Genomic DNA, 17273 nt, shown 5'->3' with positions numbered 1-17273 from the left:
AAAACAGTAATATTTTGAAATACTGTTACAATTTAAAATTTTAAATAATCTATTTCAATATTATATATTCAATAGATTACTTTAAATTTTAATTTATTTCTGTAATGGTCAAGTTGAATGGTGAAGCTTTCATCAGCCATTATATTTACATTACTCTTACATTTTACATTTATTTGCATTATCGATGTTGAAAACAGTTTTGCAACCTAATATTTTTGTGGAAACCATGAAACATTTTTTCCATGATTCTTTAATATAAAATTCAAAAGAACAGCATTTATAGATATTTTTACAGTAATTTTGATCAATTTAATGCATCCTTGCTGAATAAAAGAATAATAATAATAATAATAAGACATACTGACCCCAAACTTCTGTATGGTAGAGTACACACTATCTAACCTGGACACAAAGAGTTAAGACATATGTAAAAACTGCTGTCTCATTGATTCATAAATCATGAGCCTGAATTAAACATGGCTGGTATATTGATTCGAACACAATCAGAATTTATCATCTAGACTCTAATGCACTTCTCTTAATGCTGTGGGTCACACACCTGGGCGAGGGAGAAGATACGAGTACTTGAAGGCAGCGAGAGTTCTCGCTGAAGGTCTCTCTGCTCTGCCCAGGCTCTTTTCAGAGGCAGATGCGGTACAAAGCCGTCCACTGAGGGGTGGCACATACGCAAAGCCTTCTGGATGCTCTCCTCAAAGGTTCGGCCAACTGCCATGACCTGTGAGGGGAGGAAAATTAGAGGTTGGAGACAGAAGTCTTTCTATTTCTGTAAGTCAACAGCACTGAATAAACTGTGATACAGACTTCAATAAATTTGGCAACGAAGAATCAAAATCATAATTTGGTCCTGGATTAGTTTTAATCGGTGTTAGAAAGCAGCAGTGTTAGGTCGCCATGGCAACTCGCACCTCTCCAACACTCTTCATGGCACTGCCAATCTCCCGAGACATCCCGTGGAAGCGGTCCAGATCCCAGCGAGGTATTTTGGTGACAATATAATCCAAACTGGGCTCAAAACAGGCTGTGGTCTGCTCCGACACTGCATTCTTTATGTCCGGCAGTGGGATGCCCAATGCTAGTTTAGCAGCTACAAATGCTAGCGGATACCTAGTGGGAAAGAGTCAGAAAGTAGAGTAACGTTTTCTACAATAATAAAACAATAGTAACTGCAGCTTATATTCATTAAAAATTAAAACATTTTTAAATGTCACAGCTGTCTAGGAGAAACAGTTATGTATTTCATGGAGAGCTAATTATGACTTTTGTCATTTCATTTCACTTGTGTCTCCTCTCAAGTTTCAGAAAGATCTCAGCAGTGTCTCAAACCGTGTTCCAGTTTGTCAAGATACCAAAAATGCTATACATTTCCAAGACCAAACTATCTAAGCTATGACATTTATTTATAGCCTCTATTCACTTAATGTATGTCAAACATTATCTAATTTGTGACTAATTGCATTTCTATTAAAGAATTAACAGCTGTTAAAAAAAGAAAGTAAAAAATTAGTTTTAGTACCATAATTAATAATCTTAAATAAAATGACTTAAATTTTCCTCTTGAGAATTAGGAAAGACTAATAAACCTGCCCTCAGTACAGTTTAAAGTACAATGCTTTCCAAAAAACCCTCCATATTGATTTTTAGGGGAAAAAACAATAATTGCTCCACAAGGTATTATAACTATTTTTGCCTCTCAACACTGATCTTTTGATAAGACATTAAAATCTGTTCTGTTTATTCCACGCAATTTGTTTGTCTTCTTACAGAGCGTGTGACATCAATGCTTTCAAAGGATATGGATTCATTTCACACTGAACAGACAGAGTGGTGGGTGGGTGTTTTTTAGAGTCTGGCTCTCAACACACACATAACTTTGGCTGCAGTCAGTTCTCAATATTTTGGTGACGAAAAACGCAAAACCAACAACGGTGTGAAACTGACACCTTTAGCGGATCACAGAGAAATGTCTGTTTTGCAGGTAAAACTCTAACCAAGCCAAACCAAGCTTGTTTCTCTACAGTGTTAAATGAACTCAAATACAATACAGTGAGTTCCCTAAAGACATAACTAAGCACCCATAATGATCGCATACCTATATACACAGTACTTTAAAAATACTGATATATTATGATCTCACCCTGTGGCTTTGGACGCCAGTGCTGAGCTTCTGGAGAGGCGGGCATTCACCTCAATGATACAGTACTCCAGAGAGGATGGATGCAGGGCATACTGGATATTGCACTCTCCCACAATGCCCAGATGACGCACTACTTTAATAGCAGTCTCTCTCAGCATGTGGTATTCCTCATTGGACAGAGTCTGGCTGGGTGCAACCACGATGGAGTCACCTTTAGGATGACCAGAAAGAGCTATTAACTGAAGCTCTTGAGAATTTACAATGCATGTCCTCATGCGCTGTAACAGGTGTTTAAATTCACATGGCTTTATGGGTTATGAATATGGATGTGTGTAGGCAGGGATCAATGTCAAAGACGATATAAAGGAGACAAAAATCTTGTTTAACACGCATTTACCACGTTCTTAATAATATAAGTTTTGATTTCATTTAAAAAATGAAAGAAAGAAATTCTCAAAAACATTTCTGATTTAATGACTACATTAAAAAAAGGTCAATTAATGTAACCATTGATGTAAAAAGTACTGTTTTCCTAACACCCTGAATACATGCAAGTCTTGATCAATATTTTCAAAATGATTTCATTAAATATATATATAATATATAATAGATATATATATAATATATATATATATATATATATATATATATATATATATATATATATATATATATTATCAATATAAGTGGAGTTTTCTGAATGGAAAATGAATTCCATTTGACAACCTAAACTAACCTTATAATGTGTTATATTAATATAAATATTTTTCATTAAAGGCTTAAATGTAAACATATTTCAAATGTTATAATAGATTTAAATTGTGTAATTAAAAAAAAAAATTCAAATATATAATTTTTTTTGTTTGTTTTTTTTACTACAAAAAATAAATCTCACCTCTCTTTCTGAATAATGTAACAAAACACTGAGCATAACATCACTAACCTGCAAGTTAATGTTCTACATAGACAGTATGGTACCTGTATGGATGCCCAGAGGGTCAAAGTTCTCCATATTGCAGACAGTGACACAGTTATCAGCAACATCTCTAACCACCTCATATTCCACTTCTTTCCAGCCCAGCAGGGACTTTTCCACCAGGATCTGGCTGCTCATGGCCAGGGCCTGTAACAGAACAGAGCAAGAGTGAATGGACTTAACCCACTTTCATGATGCCAAACCATCTCTAAAGCAGCAATATCAAGAGAAATCTAATTTTCCTTGATCTTCTAGAGATAAAAGAGTGTGCTATGAACACATACCATAGCTTTCAGAATTTAACTTCATACCCAGTGGGAAAAAAGAGCATTTATTGAGACTTTAAACTACAATAATGTGGGTTTATTGATGGATGAACCAGTTGAAAATTCTAATGGACCCGACAGCAAACAAATAAGTTAAAAATATATTTTAGTGTCTTTAAAACATTTAAAGGTAATATTATTAGTGGACATTGGAGAAATTTATATATATATTAAACATTAAACAACCTTTAATAAAACTCTCTTTGTTCAGGAATAAACATTAAGCTTTCTTGCCCTATACCTGATCATAAAGCAGATAACTTACATTCAGAGCACCAGTATTAATGGAATGAATTAACATCATGTTTTTTCATGTTTTACAGCGCTTACCTTGCGAGCAGTGTCCTCTAGTTTATCTTTATTAGCACACAGGCCTGAGCCAAGGCCACCCAGGGCATAAGCTGACCTCAACATGACAGGGTAGCCAATCTCATCTGCTGCCTTCAAGGCATCTGTCACCTTTCAGACAAAAACAGTCATCAGTACATAGTCACCAAAAAAAACCTTTTCAAACAGTGTTCAAACATAGCATCTACAGTGAAAGGTTTTTGGAAAAACAACTTTGAGGAGTGACACATTTAGCAAATATCCATCTTACTGTTTTAACAGCAATACTGGGAGCAATTTTTTCATTGATCCCCATTAGTTTATCTGAAAAGAGTTGCCGGTCCTCAGTGGCCATGATGGACTCCACAGGTGTGCCCAAAACTTGCACTCCATACTTCTGCAGGACGCCACTCTGAAAGAGCTCCACCCCTGACACAATGGACAGGAACATAATGCACCATCAATCAGGCCTTTCAGTGTTAGTGAATTTGGTAAAGTTTGATGCTGAATGCTCACCACAGTTGAGAGCCGTCTGTCCTCCCATGGAGAGCAGGATGCCGTCGGGTCGCTCTACCTTGATCACCTCTGTTACAAACTCAGGAGTGATGGGCAGGAAGTACACAGAGTCTGCCTGCTTGGTGCCAACCTCGTTAGTCTGTACTGAGGCAATGTTGGGGTTAATCAGCACAGTTTGCAGGTTTTCCTCCTGTAAACAGAAACAAGGAATAAGAAACACTGCTGTGAGCAAGAACACCTGTACTGTGGCTTCAAGTAGGTCAGTGGTTTTCAAACTGTGGTACACGATATGATTGATTGTGGAAAATGTACAACCCTTTTATGGAAAATGTTACAATTAAAAAAAATGTATAATAATATTAACAACAAACAACCCTAAAAATATTTGAAAAAAATAAACTTGGCTACAAATACATATAGTGAACACAAACACTGATGTTGTTATTGTTACCTAAAACTAGAAATATTCTTAAAAAATTAAATTGAATAAATTGAATTGAATTGAAACAAAATAAAATATATTTAAATTACATGAAAATAATCTAATTTAGAAATTTTGCCATGGAAACTAATTGAAAAGTTTAATTACTTAAACTGCTAAAACAAAAACAAAAGTAATAAAAATGTATTTGCTCTGAAACAACATTTAATATAAGTGTCAAAAGCACATAACAAAATGACTAAAACTGAAAGTAAAATTAAAATGAAAATATAAAAATAAAGGAAAAAATTACTAAACACTTTATTAGTATATAAATAATACTAAATTTACAATGAAATGTACTATCAAAAGACCAACAAAAGCCGGAGGGGGGGGGGGTGGAATCATGAAGAGATTCAGAGATTTTCAAAAATAATAATAAAAAATATGGCATTATGTGTATGTTACTAACAGGCCTTAAGGTTGCCCTGCCGTTTTGTTTTGGATGCTGATGTGCTAGTGTCCCAACTAGCTTTACCAGCATGCATTTTTGCTGATGAACAACGCATCTAAGGATAGCAAAGCAGCAACAAACTAGCACTAACTAGCTTACTATACACCATCTTGAACCTGCATAGAAATTTATGCAAAGGCCTAAATCAGTGGTCTCAAACTCACTTCCTGGAGGGCCACAGCTCTGCAGAGTTTAGCTCCAACTAAACTGTGCAGAGCTGTACCCTTCCAGGAATTGAGTTTAAGGACTGAACTTATTGAAAAGAGGCACACCTAGCAGAGATTAACAAAACTTCTCACCTTCATAGCTTTTACAGCCTGGGATCCTGAGTAGTCAAACTCTCCCGCCTGACCGATGGACAGCCCTCCAGATCCCAGCACTAAAACTTTAGACACCTGGGGAAAACAACAAACAAGTACCTTTATCTGTACTCAACACCATGCAGACAGGACTTTCAACTTATGTAGTTTGTCTCCCCCACCTGGATTCTCTGAGGAACAGCAGGTTTCTTTGGCATCACAGATGCGATGCTCCCCTCCTTCCCATTCCTTATCAGAGAGATGAAAGCATCAAACAGGAACTATAAAAGATAATTGAAGAAAGTGCACAAGTACACTGGTTGGTTTTTAATGAAATAATCAGCACCCCGCTGTGTAGGGCAGCCATACAGAGGATTCAACACAACATGATCAAGAGAGAACATTCAGCCATGAAAAACAAAAAAGATCAGACTCTTCACGATCCTCTGACAGTGCTGCGGTACCTCTGTGTCTGTGGGTCCTCCTTTGGCCTCGGGGTGGAACTGAGCTGTGAACACTGGCTTGGTATTATGCATAATGCCCTGAAAGAAAAGAAGAGAGAACAGTGTTAGGCTTTAACCCAGATTCCACTAAAACAAAACAAAGCTTTTTACACATGTAAAGATTTTCTAAACAACCTAAGAGTTCATTAGGAAAAAAAATTAAACCAGTACTGAGGTATGTTACTTTAACAGCCAACCCAAAAATCCACGTTTTCACCCATATTACATGGAAGAGAGAAAGTCTTTGGTTTGGAACATTTGGAACAACTCGAGGGTGGTTAAATTATAAAAAATTTAATCCAGACCTCATTGGTTCCATCATTTGCATTGATGAAGAGAGGACTCCAGCCTGGAGGAAGGGACTCGCTGTCTATGCCATACCCATGATTCTGAGCTGTGATGAAAGCTTGGCCTGTCATCACGTTCACAACTGGCTGGTTTTGGCCCCTGTACAAAATGACAACAATTTTTTTTACTAGTCCAAGGACACAAATGACAAATTTTCTGCCAGAATAATTCTGCATTGTATTTCATTCCCAGACCCACATTATAACAAATTTGACATATAATTAAGTAAATTATGGTCTATTTATCATAAAATATGTTGTACAATAATAATTTGTACCTGTTTCCCATTGGTAGTTTATAAGACTGTGCACCAGCTGCCAGAGCTGTGATTTGATTCCCCATACAAATACCAAACACTGGCTGAGAACGATCACTTTCCAGCACCTGACGGTAATTATGATGGCAGGATGAAAGATAAACATAGTGTGACAATTTACTGATTTTCAAATATCCATATTAGTTAGTATGGCTGAATTTAATCTTTTTTCATTTGTTTTTCAATTTAAATAATAGTCAGTGTCAGCTATTGTTCGCAACCCACTTTACTTCTGCAATATGTCATAAAAAATTGGTTACCAGTATGGCTTAATTGATGTCAGCGGTAAATGTCATTTCAGATGAAAGATGTTTTCTTTTTTTTAAATAACATGCACAGATGAATTGTTCAATATAAAGACAATGCTATCTTGTACCTTGCGGACATTTTGAATCAGGGTCTTTGCCAGTGAAGGATCTCCTGGGCCGTTGGAGATGAAGAGACCGTCATACTCCAAACTCATCAGGTCTTGGTCCCATGGCACTAAATGCACTTCTGCTCCACGCTAGGATATAAAAATGAAAAGTCTTAAAATATTGCCTGTTGCTTCCACATCTTTCTAGGGGGAGACCACACTTCCTTACCTTGACAAGTAGTCTTATAATGTTGTGCTTGATTCCACAATCAACAGCAACCACTTTGATAGGATTGCCTTTCCCAAACACTTGAATATCCTACAGCAGAAAAAATCATGGTGAACACTCAGTGAAAATGTAATGCACACCAAATTAACCAAGCATGCTGCTTACCTTGGTGGAGACCTCAGCTACAAGATTTCTCTGGTTTGGGTCTGTGATCTCCACCAGCTGTCCATCAAATTCAATCTTCCCCAAAACGGTACCCTTATTAGAAGAAAAATAATAGGAACCTTCAGACGTATTTAAAGTAATTTCAATGCAGTAATTTCAAAGTAGTATGCTGACCTTGTCTCTAATGATCTTTGTTAGCATCCTGGTATCTATCCCAAAAAGAGCCGGCACCTGCACGCACAGGGGAAAAAAGATATGCTATAAATACTTACTGTAGAAGTGAGTAGAAATTAGAATATATGGAAAGCCACCTTCTCCTCTTGAAGCCACTGTGCCAGTGATTTGACAGAGTTCCAGTGACTGTACTCAGAACTGTAGTCCTGAACCAGCAGTCCTGACACCTTTCAGCAACAAAATATGTGGAAAGATAAGGGTTGAATATACACTAATATTTGCGATTTTTTTTAAATGTTTTTAAAAGAAGTCTCACAGTCACAAAGGCTACAATTATGTAATCAAAAATACAGAAAAAAAAAAAAATATTTTTTGTGAGTATTTATTTTTATTTTAAATTAAGTGTGGACTAATGGCAGCTGAGAATTCAACTCGGTCATCAAAGTAATAAATTAAAATATATTAACATATAAAACTGTTATTTTAAATGTTAATAATACAATTGTATGTATTTGGCACATGATTTTATCTAAAAATGACTTATACTGCATTCCAGGTATATATTTTGTCATTTTGTGCATTCCATAAGGGATCAAACCCATGATCTTGTCATTGCTAGTACCTGAATGCGATCAGACTCCACATTTTTCTTCAATCCCAGCTCATCCAGTTGCTGTGTATTGGGAACACCGTAGTTTCCAACAATGGGGTAGGTGAGGGTCAGGATCTGCCCTCTGTAACTGGGGTCTGTCAGAGCCTCAGGATAGCTGGAGATCATACACAAACTTTAAGACCATACTTTTTATATTAAAAGCGAAAATGATAATCTCAATACTACAAAAGGAAACTGGAAATACTGACTTGACAAAAAATAAAAAATAAAGCATTTAGGCATTATGTAGCTAAAACTTTTGAGAAGAGATTTTAAGTTGAAAAACTGTGGCTGCAAGAGCGTTCTGGATGGCTGGTAGATTGATGTCAGGCTGAAGGACTTGAACACTTGAAAGATTTAGGAGGAGTTACAGCTGAAGTATTTGGACTCGGGTTAGAAAATGTTTTTAGATGATTGTTGCCAGTGATTTGTCATCAGGAAAGTTGTTTCTTTTGCCAAAACACTATGACCATATTCAGAGGGTCCCTTCTTACCCAACTAGTCCAGTGTTGAAGACCAGCTCTCCAGCTGCAGACTGATCATGGCCGAAAGAGTAGCCCTTCATCTTCGTGCCATCTTCAAGCACCAAGTGCGCAGTCTGAGCCTGGAAATCAGACTGTGTTTAAAAGCAACAAATGTGTGGAGTCATGATACACAACAAGCAAATGTAAGGCAGATATCCAGCATTTCTGACTGTCAGTTTTCCCCAAAGCTTTTTTACCTCGTATCACTCAACCAATTAACTAAGTTAACACACCTTCATGCTGAGCAATCTTGTCGATGTTCTCCAGTTGCGCCATCCCAGCCTCAATGATTTGGCAACTCCACAGACTGTTAAGATTTTTGACATATTCTGTCCAGAAGTTTTCTTTTCTCCTTATTAATATGCGCTATTGTCAAAATGCCTGCGAATATCAATTTTGAAAGGGTTTAAAATATTTCCACGCACCGGTGAATGCAGCGCGCTCTCTTCACCTGCTGTGAGTGAAATTGTAAATCAGCTCTGGAGCGCGAGAGAGTCTCACTCTCTCATCGCTTACTCAACGCGCTGTGCTCTGATTGGCCAGTTTGACTTCGATGGCTGAATACGATAATCAGCGTTTTAAATCTGTAATTCGTGTTTAGGCCTCCATATGAAATAATACAATACTACTCATCTCTACTTTTAAGATTTTTTTTTTTTTTTTTCAAATATATTACTACGGAAACTTGAAACTAAAACTAAAACCTAACATCGTTTTCGTTTGATGAAATAAACCTCAAATAAAATTAAATGATTGATGAAAAATCGAAACTTATAAAACGAAAACTAGATCTTTTGGCTAACTGAAATAAGTCTGTTGAAATACTAACATTTCTAAAAACTCAATTTAAAAAAAAAAACTCATACTCAACTAATACAAATGACAAAAAACAAATCATTAAAACTAAAATGAAAACTGAAAATCTAAAAATTAAAGCTAATTCAAAATGTTAATAAATACTGTAATAGTATTTAATAATAATAAAATAAGAATGATTAATAGCATTAATGCAGTTTTATTATGGTAACTGCATGGCAACATTTATAGTAAGTTGATTAATAATATCTACCCTCGTGTGGTCTTCGGCCATTTCTAAAAAGAGAATTTTACATTTAAAATTTTAAAAAATCATAGCTTCACCAGAATGATACGAAACTTGTTGACTTTTATGGCACTTGGTATGTGAACAAAAAAAATTTAAATTTATTACATTTATTATGCATTAATTGAAAAATAATTGAAAAAAAAATGATTTTTTTTTTTTTTTTTTTACTATTTTCAATGGGAAAATTTGATCATAATTATTGCATTAATATTCACTAGTACCATAAAAATCTCTCAAAATACAAAAGAAAAAAAGAAAAAAATCCTATTGAACAAAAATATAATAGATTGATTTTACTGAGAAAAAAAAGTTACATTTGACCACGAAGACCATGAGTGTGACTCCCAAATGAGGAGTGCACAAATATCACCAAAAATTGTAATAGAGAAGAGTAATGAATAATAAAATATAACGCAATGTATAAATCTGCTTAGAAGTGCAATTTCAGTATCACTTCAATCATGTTGTTTCATTGTGCAATTTTGAAACATTTCATCAATGCAATAGGTTGTATTTTTACACAGAGGTAAGTATAGAGGAAAAGGGCATGTAATATGGCAACATCATATCATAATTCCCAACCAATAAATGCATCTTCAGTGAATTACACTTTGAAAAATAAAGGTGCTTAAAAGGTTCTTCACAGTGATGCCATAGAAGAACCATTTTTGGTTCCACAGAGAACCATTCAGTCAAAGGTTCTTTAAAGAACCATCTCTTTCTTACCTTTTTATAATCTAAATAACCTTCTTTCGCCATAAAGAACCTTTTGTGAAACAGAAAGGTTCTTCAGATGTTAAAGGTTCTTTATGGAACCATTTAGAAAAAAAAATTACCTTTTTATAATTTAGAAAAAAGGTTATTGTTATTTTTGTCTTTGTGATTGTGTTTTATTTGAGTGTATGAATATGACATTTACTTTTTTTATCATGAAAAAAACTTGCATCAGTTTAAGTGCTTGTGCAAATCACAGGATAAATTAAATGTCATATGTTCTTATATTTAGGATGTTTAAAAGAATGCTGTAATAAGCCTACTAAAGGAGATGAACACAGACTTCTGATGAAACTACAGTACCCCCAAACCATGCATTCACATTTGCAACTCAGATCCACTGTGTGCTACAGTGAGCAAATCCCTGCTCTTTTCCTCTCCTTCTGACAATAGCAGGAGCCCCTATCAGGGGATTAATGCTAGTGCTGGACTTTTGCTGAGCATGCTGGGAGGGCTCAGTGCCAAGGCCGCCACTCTGGTGGATTCAGCAGTCTGTCAGAACCACACATAATATGTGGCACCATTCAGCAAAGATACAGACCTCAGACAATATACATCAACTCTGTGTGAATTAAATGACCCCTGAGCTAACGTGTGGAGGTCATAGGTCAAAGGTGTGGAAGGTTGTAAGCAGTGATAACTTGACCACAAACTAGACCATGGTAGACTATGTGAGTGTAGCACACTGTATATTAAAATCATGTATGTAACTGATCCTACCAAAAGTTAGATTTTTTATGTTATCGTATATGTATATAATTCATGTACATTTTAAAATCTTTAAATTTAGCCTACAAAACTTCAACAACTTATTATATTATATTCTTCAACAACTTATTATATTATATTCTGATATTAACTGAATAATGAATATTATTATATACAAAATAATTCATATGTATAGGTGATTTACTTACTGTACTCAAGCCCAAAAGAGGGCTTCTCATTCACATGTTCACAATTTGCAAAAATACTGTAATTTGTGTTTAGTTCTGGTTGAGTTTGTATATTTGTGTAATTGTTGTGGCCAATATTTAGTGGTATTTGTTTGTTGATAGTTTTAGTTATGGGATGCTGTTATATAACACTTACCTTATGTGTTTTGGATGAACAGATATTTTAGGCTGTAAATGGTAAATTGTAATAAAAGTATATGGAATAATACATGCTAATAGTATATGGAAATATATTATATTGAAATATTTGCATTTTATATGTTGCTTGTAAAATAAGCTACTATTTTCATAGCATGAATGGCATGGTTATTATAGTAAACCACATTAAAACTAAAACATTAAAAGAAATGTATAAAAAATGTAAATAAAATATTAACTGAAATAAAGTAAAACATAAAACTTGAAATTATTTTTTCAGCTAGTTGCCAAGGCAACATTTTAATACATATTTAATATATATATATATATATATATATATATATATATATATATATATATATATATATATATGTATATATGTATATATATATATATATATATTATAATACAAATTATTAAAAATAAATAAATAAAACAAATGACAAAAACTAATAAAATTTACTAAAACTACAACAAATTACAAAAACTTTCACTAAAATATTAATGAAAAAATAAATAAATAAATAAATAAAAATAAAAACTGGCCACACTTTACTTTAAGGTGTCCTTGTTACAGTGTAATCATACATTGAAGTACTGAGTAATATTAATTAACTACGTGTATTTACTCTACTGTTAGGGTTAGGATGATGGTGTGATTTAGGGTTAGCTGCATCTAATTATGCATAATTTATTGTTTTTATAATAGTAAGTACATGTAACGTGTAACAAGGACACATTAGAATAAAGTTTTACCAAAAAAAAAACTCATTCAAAATATTTAAAAATACATATATAAAATAAATGTATTTTAAATTATACTAAAATAACACTGGTCAGTGAAGAAATATGCTTTTTGCCAACATAATGTTATAGTTAGAGCCTCTACCAGCAGGGGCTTTAGAAAAAGCCAGACCCTGATATTGTTTTATACTGTCTACTGCCCTCTAGTTGACATCCTATGAAAACTCATCTTCTGTTGATAGGCTATTCCTTGAGACAAATCTAATGTGAAGATTAAACGGAATCAGTATTTTAGTTGTAACATTATTATAATGCGGAAAACCCCTCAAGATAAAGAAAATTGTATTATAATTAAGTTCCTCTTAATTTAAATATGTAAACATACTTTCATGTCATAAAGCGCAGTGCATTAATTCAGCATTGTGCTTTAATATCAGTGTTAATATCTTAAATAGCCTTGTATGTTATGGGATCAAATTATGTTTACATTAACTAATTCTCCTGCAATATGATCCCTGTATCTACAGTACATCAGAAACTGAATGGAGAGAACATCCCTGTCTGCAATATTTCTGTGCTCCTTTTCTTTTCTAAGAGCCTGCTAGTGCTGACATAATAAGACAGAAAATTGCTAAGTGATTAGAGGGTATGGGGGTGCTTCAGAAATGCATAGCTTTCTAATACAGCACAGCTCTGGATCCTCACACTCTACTGGCGTCTTAACAAATACGGTGAGTGTCTCCTTCTGGATTTTGGCTGGGATCCCATTTGCTGTTTTCAAAGATCCCCAGCCATATACAAGGGTCTGAAAATAACCAAGGCCATGTTGGTCTCTATGTAAATGCTCATTAGGCATGCCTCTCTTCTTTGGATGACAAAAAAACAAAAAAAAACAAAAAAAAACGAATGACCATTTTTCAATATCAAACTATTTTACATTTATAAAGCCATTTCAGAAGATTTCAGAAACTCTTATAAATAAGTAATAAATATATAAATAGTTTGTAGTTTGCATTTATTTATTATTTAGATTTATGGATGAGATTTGGGGTCTGACATGCTGAAGAGTTTATGCACATCTCAGGATATCTAGCAGCACTGGAACATTCTAGCAGCCTCCAGAATATGCAAATGATAACTTTGTATTTAATTCCATCTCAACACTTGAACCAGGAGTGATTGGCAGGCCTCTTTAATGACATGTGTTCGTGACTTCAGCAATTCCAAGGAACTAAAATAGGTATTATTTTACAGTAAGGGCTGCTTGGAGACCCTCACTGGGAGTTACAGCCACTTTCCAGGGCTGTGTGCTGCTTTGTTTAGCTGTACCCTTTATAAACTGTCTGAGACGGCTTTAAGGGATAGGCAGGTGACACTGAATCAACCCCCTTAAGGAGTTGTGGCCCACCCTCGGAGAGATCCCAAGAAAACTTTGCACCTCTTCAGGAAGGGCTATAAATAAGGCCCATCTGTCCAGGGGCTAAGTTACAAACCCATTCCTTATGGAATTAGTAAGGAGTCCAGGAGTGGCAGTGTTAGTTTTGGGGGGCTCACATCAGAATCACTGATGTCTGAACAATGCAGAATTGGTGACCTCTAAGTCAAAATGCTTCTGTTGCTCTGCCTTAAGGTTATCTGAAAATAACGGCACTCACTTCCCACTCCATTCTTAAGACAGCAGCACCACGTTTCATTCACCAGAATGCAGTTTGTCCTTTAAGCTCTCTTTAATTCTGGAGTCATATAATGAGGTAAATACTCTATTCACACTATTTTATATGCAGGATTTGAGAAGATGTCCACAAATGGATACTTGTATCTATGAGTGGTATTTAAAATATATCTAGTCATATGAAGGGCAAAAGTGCTTTTCAGGGGAGTGTTAAAGGCCCCAGCTCAGCTGTACTTCCTGTTATACTCATTTAGATACAAAATAACAAAATAAAACAGAAAAAAAACAAGAGACACAAATACAAGATAACATGCATTCAGTTTTTTTTTAAACCAATGAATTGTTGGGTATATACAGATAATTTATTAATGTTTATTATTATTTATTATTTAAATACTGCATTTAGATATTGCACATACAGTAAATTCTGTAACAATATGTTACAGCTAGAGGAGCTGTTCTTGAAAAAAGTGACCCATATCTATGTCTCTTAATGTTATAAGACACCAATGACTAATGCCTCAAATAGTTTTTCAATATATTTAGACACAGGAAAGACACTCTGTACTAATCCCTTTCACTTTATGTGTCAATTTAGTCATAGTTACAACTTTAGGATTAAAAAATTACCCCACCAAAATTTTACAAACAAAATAAGCAGCATGTTATTTATCAGCTAGAAAACATATGCTATCAAAGGAAAACATAGTAATTTCCTCAGCCACACGTGGAGAAGTGTTTCACCGTAAGACCTTTTCACCTCTCCTTGGAGTGCCTGTTTCCTCTCTCATGGTTGGCACGTTTTCCCTGTTGCGCTCCTGAAAAGATACTAAATTAATCTGGAGTTGTACGTCACTTTGACATGACACCCTGCAGACTTTTAACTGTATGATGGGCGTAAGCTCGCTTACCTCATTAGCAGCTTGTGAAGTTTGAGGAGAGTCAGACAGGGATGTTTTCATATCTGAGTTGGAGTAGCATGTTTATGATGAAGGGGTTTTATATTGAAGCTTCACAGATGTTTGGAAAGCTCTATCTTGGGTTGCTGTGGAAAACAGGATATTCTTGTGCAGATCACATGATACATCTTCACTGAAAACATATGATTGAATGACGTAAAACAGGCACAGGTGTTTATACTATTGGTTTACAGTATGTTGTTTCATTTTACTATGCTTCAGTTCATACATTGAAACATTAAAGTGATAGTCGTCCCCAAAATGAATATTATGTCATCATTTACTCAGCCTCACGTCTTTCTTTGGTCACCAAGTAAGTAAGTGATTAAACAGTTTCGGTCCCCACTGACTTCCATTATATTTTTGACTAAACTGTACAATAGATTTTGAAAATAGATTTTGTTGGTAACCAAACAGTTTAAGTTTCCCATTGTATTATTAGACCATACTAGCGAAGTAAGTAGGATTTGAAAGTATTCAAAATGTCCTCTTTAATTTTTACAGAAGAAAGTAAATCATACAGGTTTGTAATGAAGGCCAAAATGTATGGTATGCCAAACCTGATGCATACTAGAGAAGTTAACTTGGGACATCTTGCGTCTTCCATCAAACTTATTGACTCCTCCCCATCCCAACAACCATACCAAATAACCAAGCAGGCTAAAAGTGAATTAGCTGCTAAAATCATTAAGAGCTGGGAGGGGGTTGTTGTTTCTGGTGGGCAGGTGGATGGGGGCAGGGTTTATAGAAGGTGCTTCTAGATGGCAGGGGTGAGCCCTGATGACAGCTGGGGGACTACAACTGAAAGAGGGTCAGAGAAAGCGGGTCCAAAGGGAAAGCAGGGGGTCGAGAAGGGTGAGTGAATATCTCCAGTTTCTAAATTACTGGCCCACATCTGGGGGTGGGGAAAAGGGCCTGCAAGACATATTTAGATGGGAGAGAGGGGACAAAACTCAGTCTGTGCACTCTGAGGGGTAACAGGCATCAGCAGCTGAGGCCTCCTTAAGACTTCCAGACTCCACTAACTCCCTTTCCCAAGAGTCCAGGCTGAGATGAACAAAGACGTTTACTCACTCATTGTCACTATCAGCTTTCATTCACTTCACAGTTTGATTTCTTTCTGGCTCTCTGTATCATTTCTCAAACTGTCTGCACTTTGCACACACACTTCTATGTATAACATGATGACGGATACTGACGAGTTCCACTCTTCCACAAACATCTCTCTCTGCTCAGACGACTCATAACTGAGAAAACCCCATGGGCTTTGAGCACATACAAATCTGATGAAACAGACTGCATTCTGTGCATATTTTTTTTTTCATTTCCATTTTATTTTATTTTTTTTACCTTCATAGATTTAAATATGATCTGAACACACACATGTAATGGATTTACATCATCAGTTAAAGTTTAGACCTAAGCCTTTTAACTATTTTCCATATTTAAGAATAAAAGTGGAAATGGAACAAAAATACCACATAAAGTAAAGAATAGAACAAATAATCCACAATATAACAGAACAATGTTATCCCAAAAAAATGGAAGCATATGTACAGTAGCAACCAAAAAATGGAAAGAAATGAAAACTTATAGAGTATAGTTTATATTTGCATATTTTAAATTGTATCCTATTTTGCTTCAGCAAAGTATCCATTCACTCTCATCAAAGTTGTACATTTTTGTCACGTTACTTTCACTTAAGTGACAACATACCGTGAGACTTTCATTTATTTTGAAGAAAGTGGTCACATTCTTGCCACCTGTCCTGGTATTTATAGCCATCAGCTGTTGGCATATCCATTATTTGAAACATTATTGTAAGCATGTTGCCATTATTAATCTTGGTGTAGGCTCTCCAGCTACACTAGCTACAAAAGGTTTTGTCATATAACCTTAAAAAGTGCTTCATGTGGTAACAGCTAACTTAACTCGCTTAAAAATGCATTTATTATGAGTGATTCAACCTGACCAGGAATAATAATTCATGTAATAGTTAAATGTAATAAAAAAAAATACTGTATTGAAATTGATTTCTGTAATGCGTCGGTATTGACAGCAGGAAATGGACCTTTTTTGCTAGGAACATTTCTGTTTGTTAAGTCAAACTTTCGCCTGATGATGA

The 17273-nt window shown here is 35.0% G+C and overlaps 1 protein-coding gene across 2 annotated transcripts in view; it reads right to left on the bottom strand.

Moving 5' to 3' along the window:
• cps1 (carbamoyl-phosphate synthase 1, mitochondrial) overlaps positions 1-9325 on the bottom strand; it is a 41076-nt gene extending 31751 nt beyond the window's left edge. For both annotated transcript variants that reach the window (XM_042731730.1, XM_042731731.1), the window contains exons 1-20: positions 9034-9325; positions 8771-8880; positions 8247-8391; positions 7762-7851; positions 7625-7681; positions 7451-7543; positions 7286-7375; positions 7078-7206; positions 6663-6769; positions 6343-6484; positions 5999-6076; positions 5717-5815; positions 5535-5630; positions 4301-4490; positions 4056-4213; positions 3788-3916; positions 3134-3278; positions 2156-2366; positions 927-1125; positions 560-736 (exon numbers count right to left, since the gene is read on the bottom strand). In XM_042731730.1, the coding sequence (XP_042587664.1) occupies positions 560-736; positions 927-1125; positions 2156-2366; positions 3134-3278; positions 3788-3916; positions 4056-4213; positions 4301-4490; positions 5535-5630; positions 5717-5815; positions 5999-6076; positions 6343-6484; positions 6663-6769; positions 7078-7206; positions 7286-7375; positions 7451-7543; positions 7625-7681; positions 7762-7851; positions 8247-8391; positions 8771-8880; positions 9034-9126 (2538 nt within the window). In that variant the 5' untranslated portion in view covers positions 9127-9325. The remainder of the gene's footprint in view (positions 1-559; positions 737-926; positions 1126-2155; positions 2367-3133; positions 3279-3787; positions 3917-4055; positions 4214-4300; positions 4491-5534; positions 5631-5716; positions 5816-5998; positions 6077-6342; positions 6485-6662; positions 6770-7077; positions 7207-7285; positions 7376-7450; positions 7544-7624; positions 7682-7761; positions 7852-8246; positions 8392-8770; positions 8881-9033) is intronic.
• Between the last annotated feature and the right edge of the window lie 7948 nt (positions 9326-17273).

Source organism: Cyprinus carpio, chromosome B9 (assembly GCF_018340385.1).
Source record: "Cyprinus carpio isolate SPL01 chromosome B9, ASM1834038v1, whole genome shotgun sequence".
NCBI classification, from domain to species: domain Eukaryota; kingdom Metazoa; phylum Chordata; class Actinopteri; order Cypriniformes; family Cyprinidae; genus Cyprinus; species Cyprinus carpio.
The sequence above is the reverse complement of the archived record's forward strand: the minus strand, read 5'-3'. Positions and strand labels throughout refer to the sequence as shown.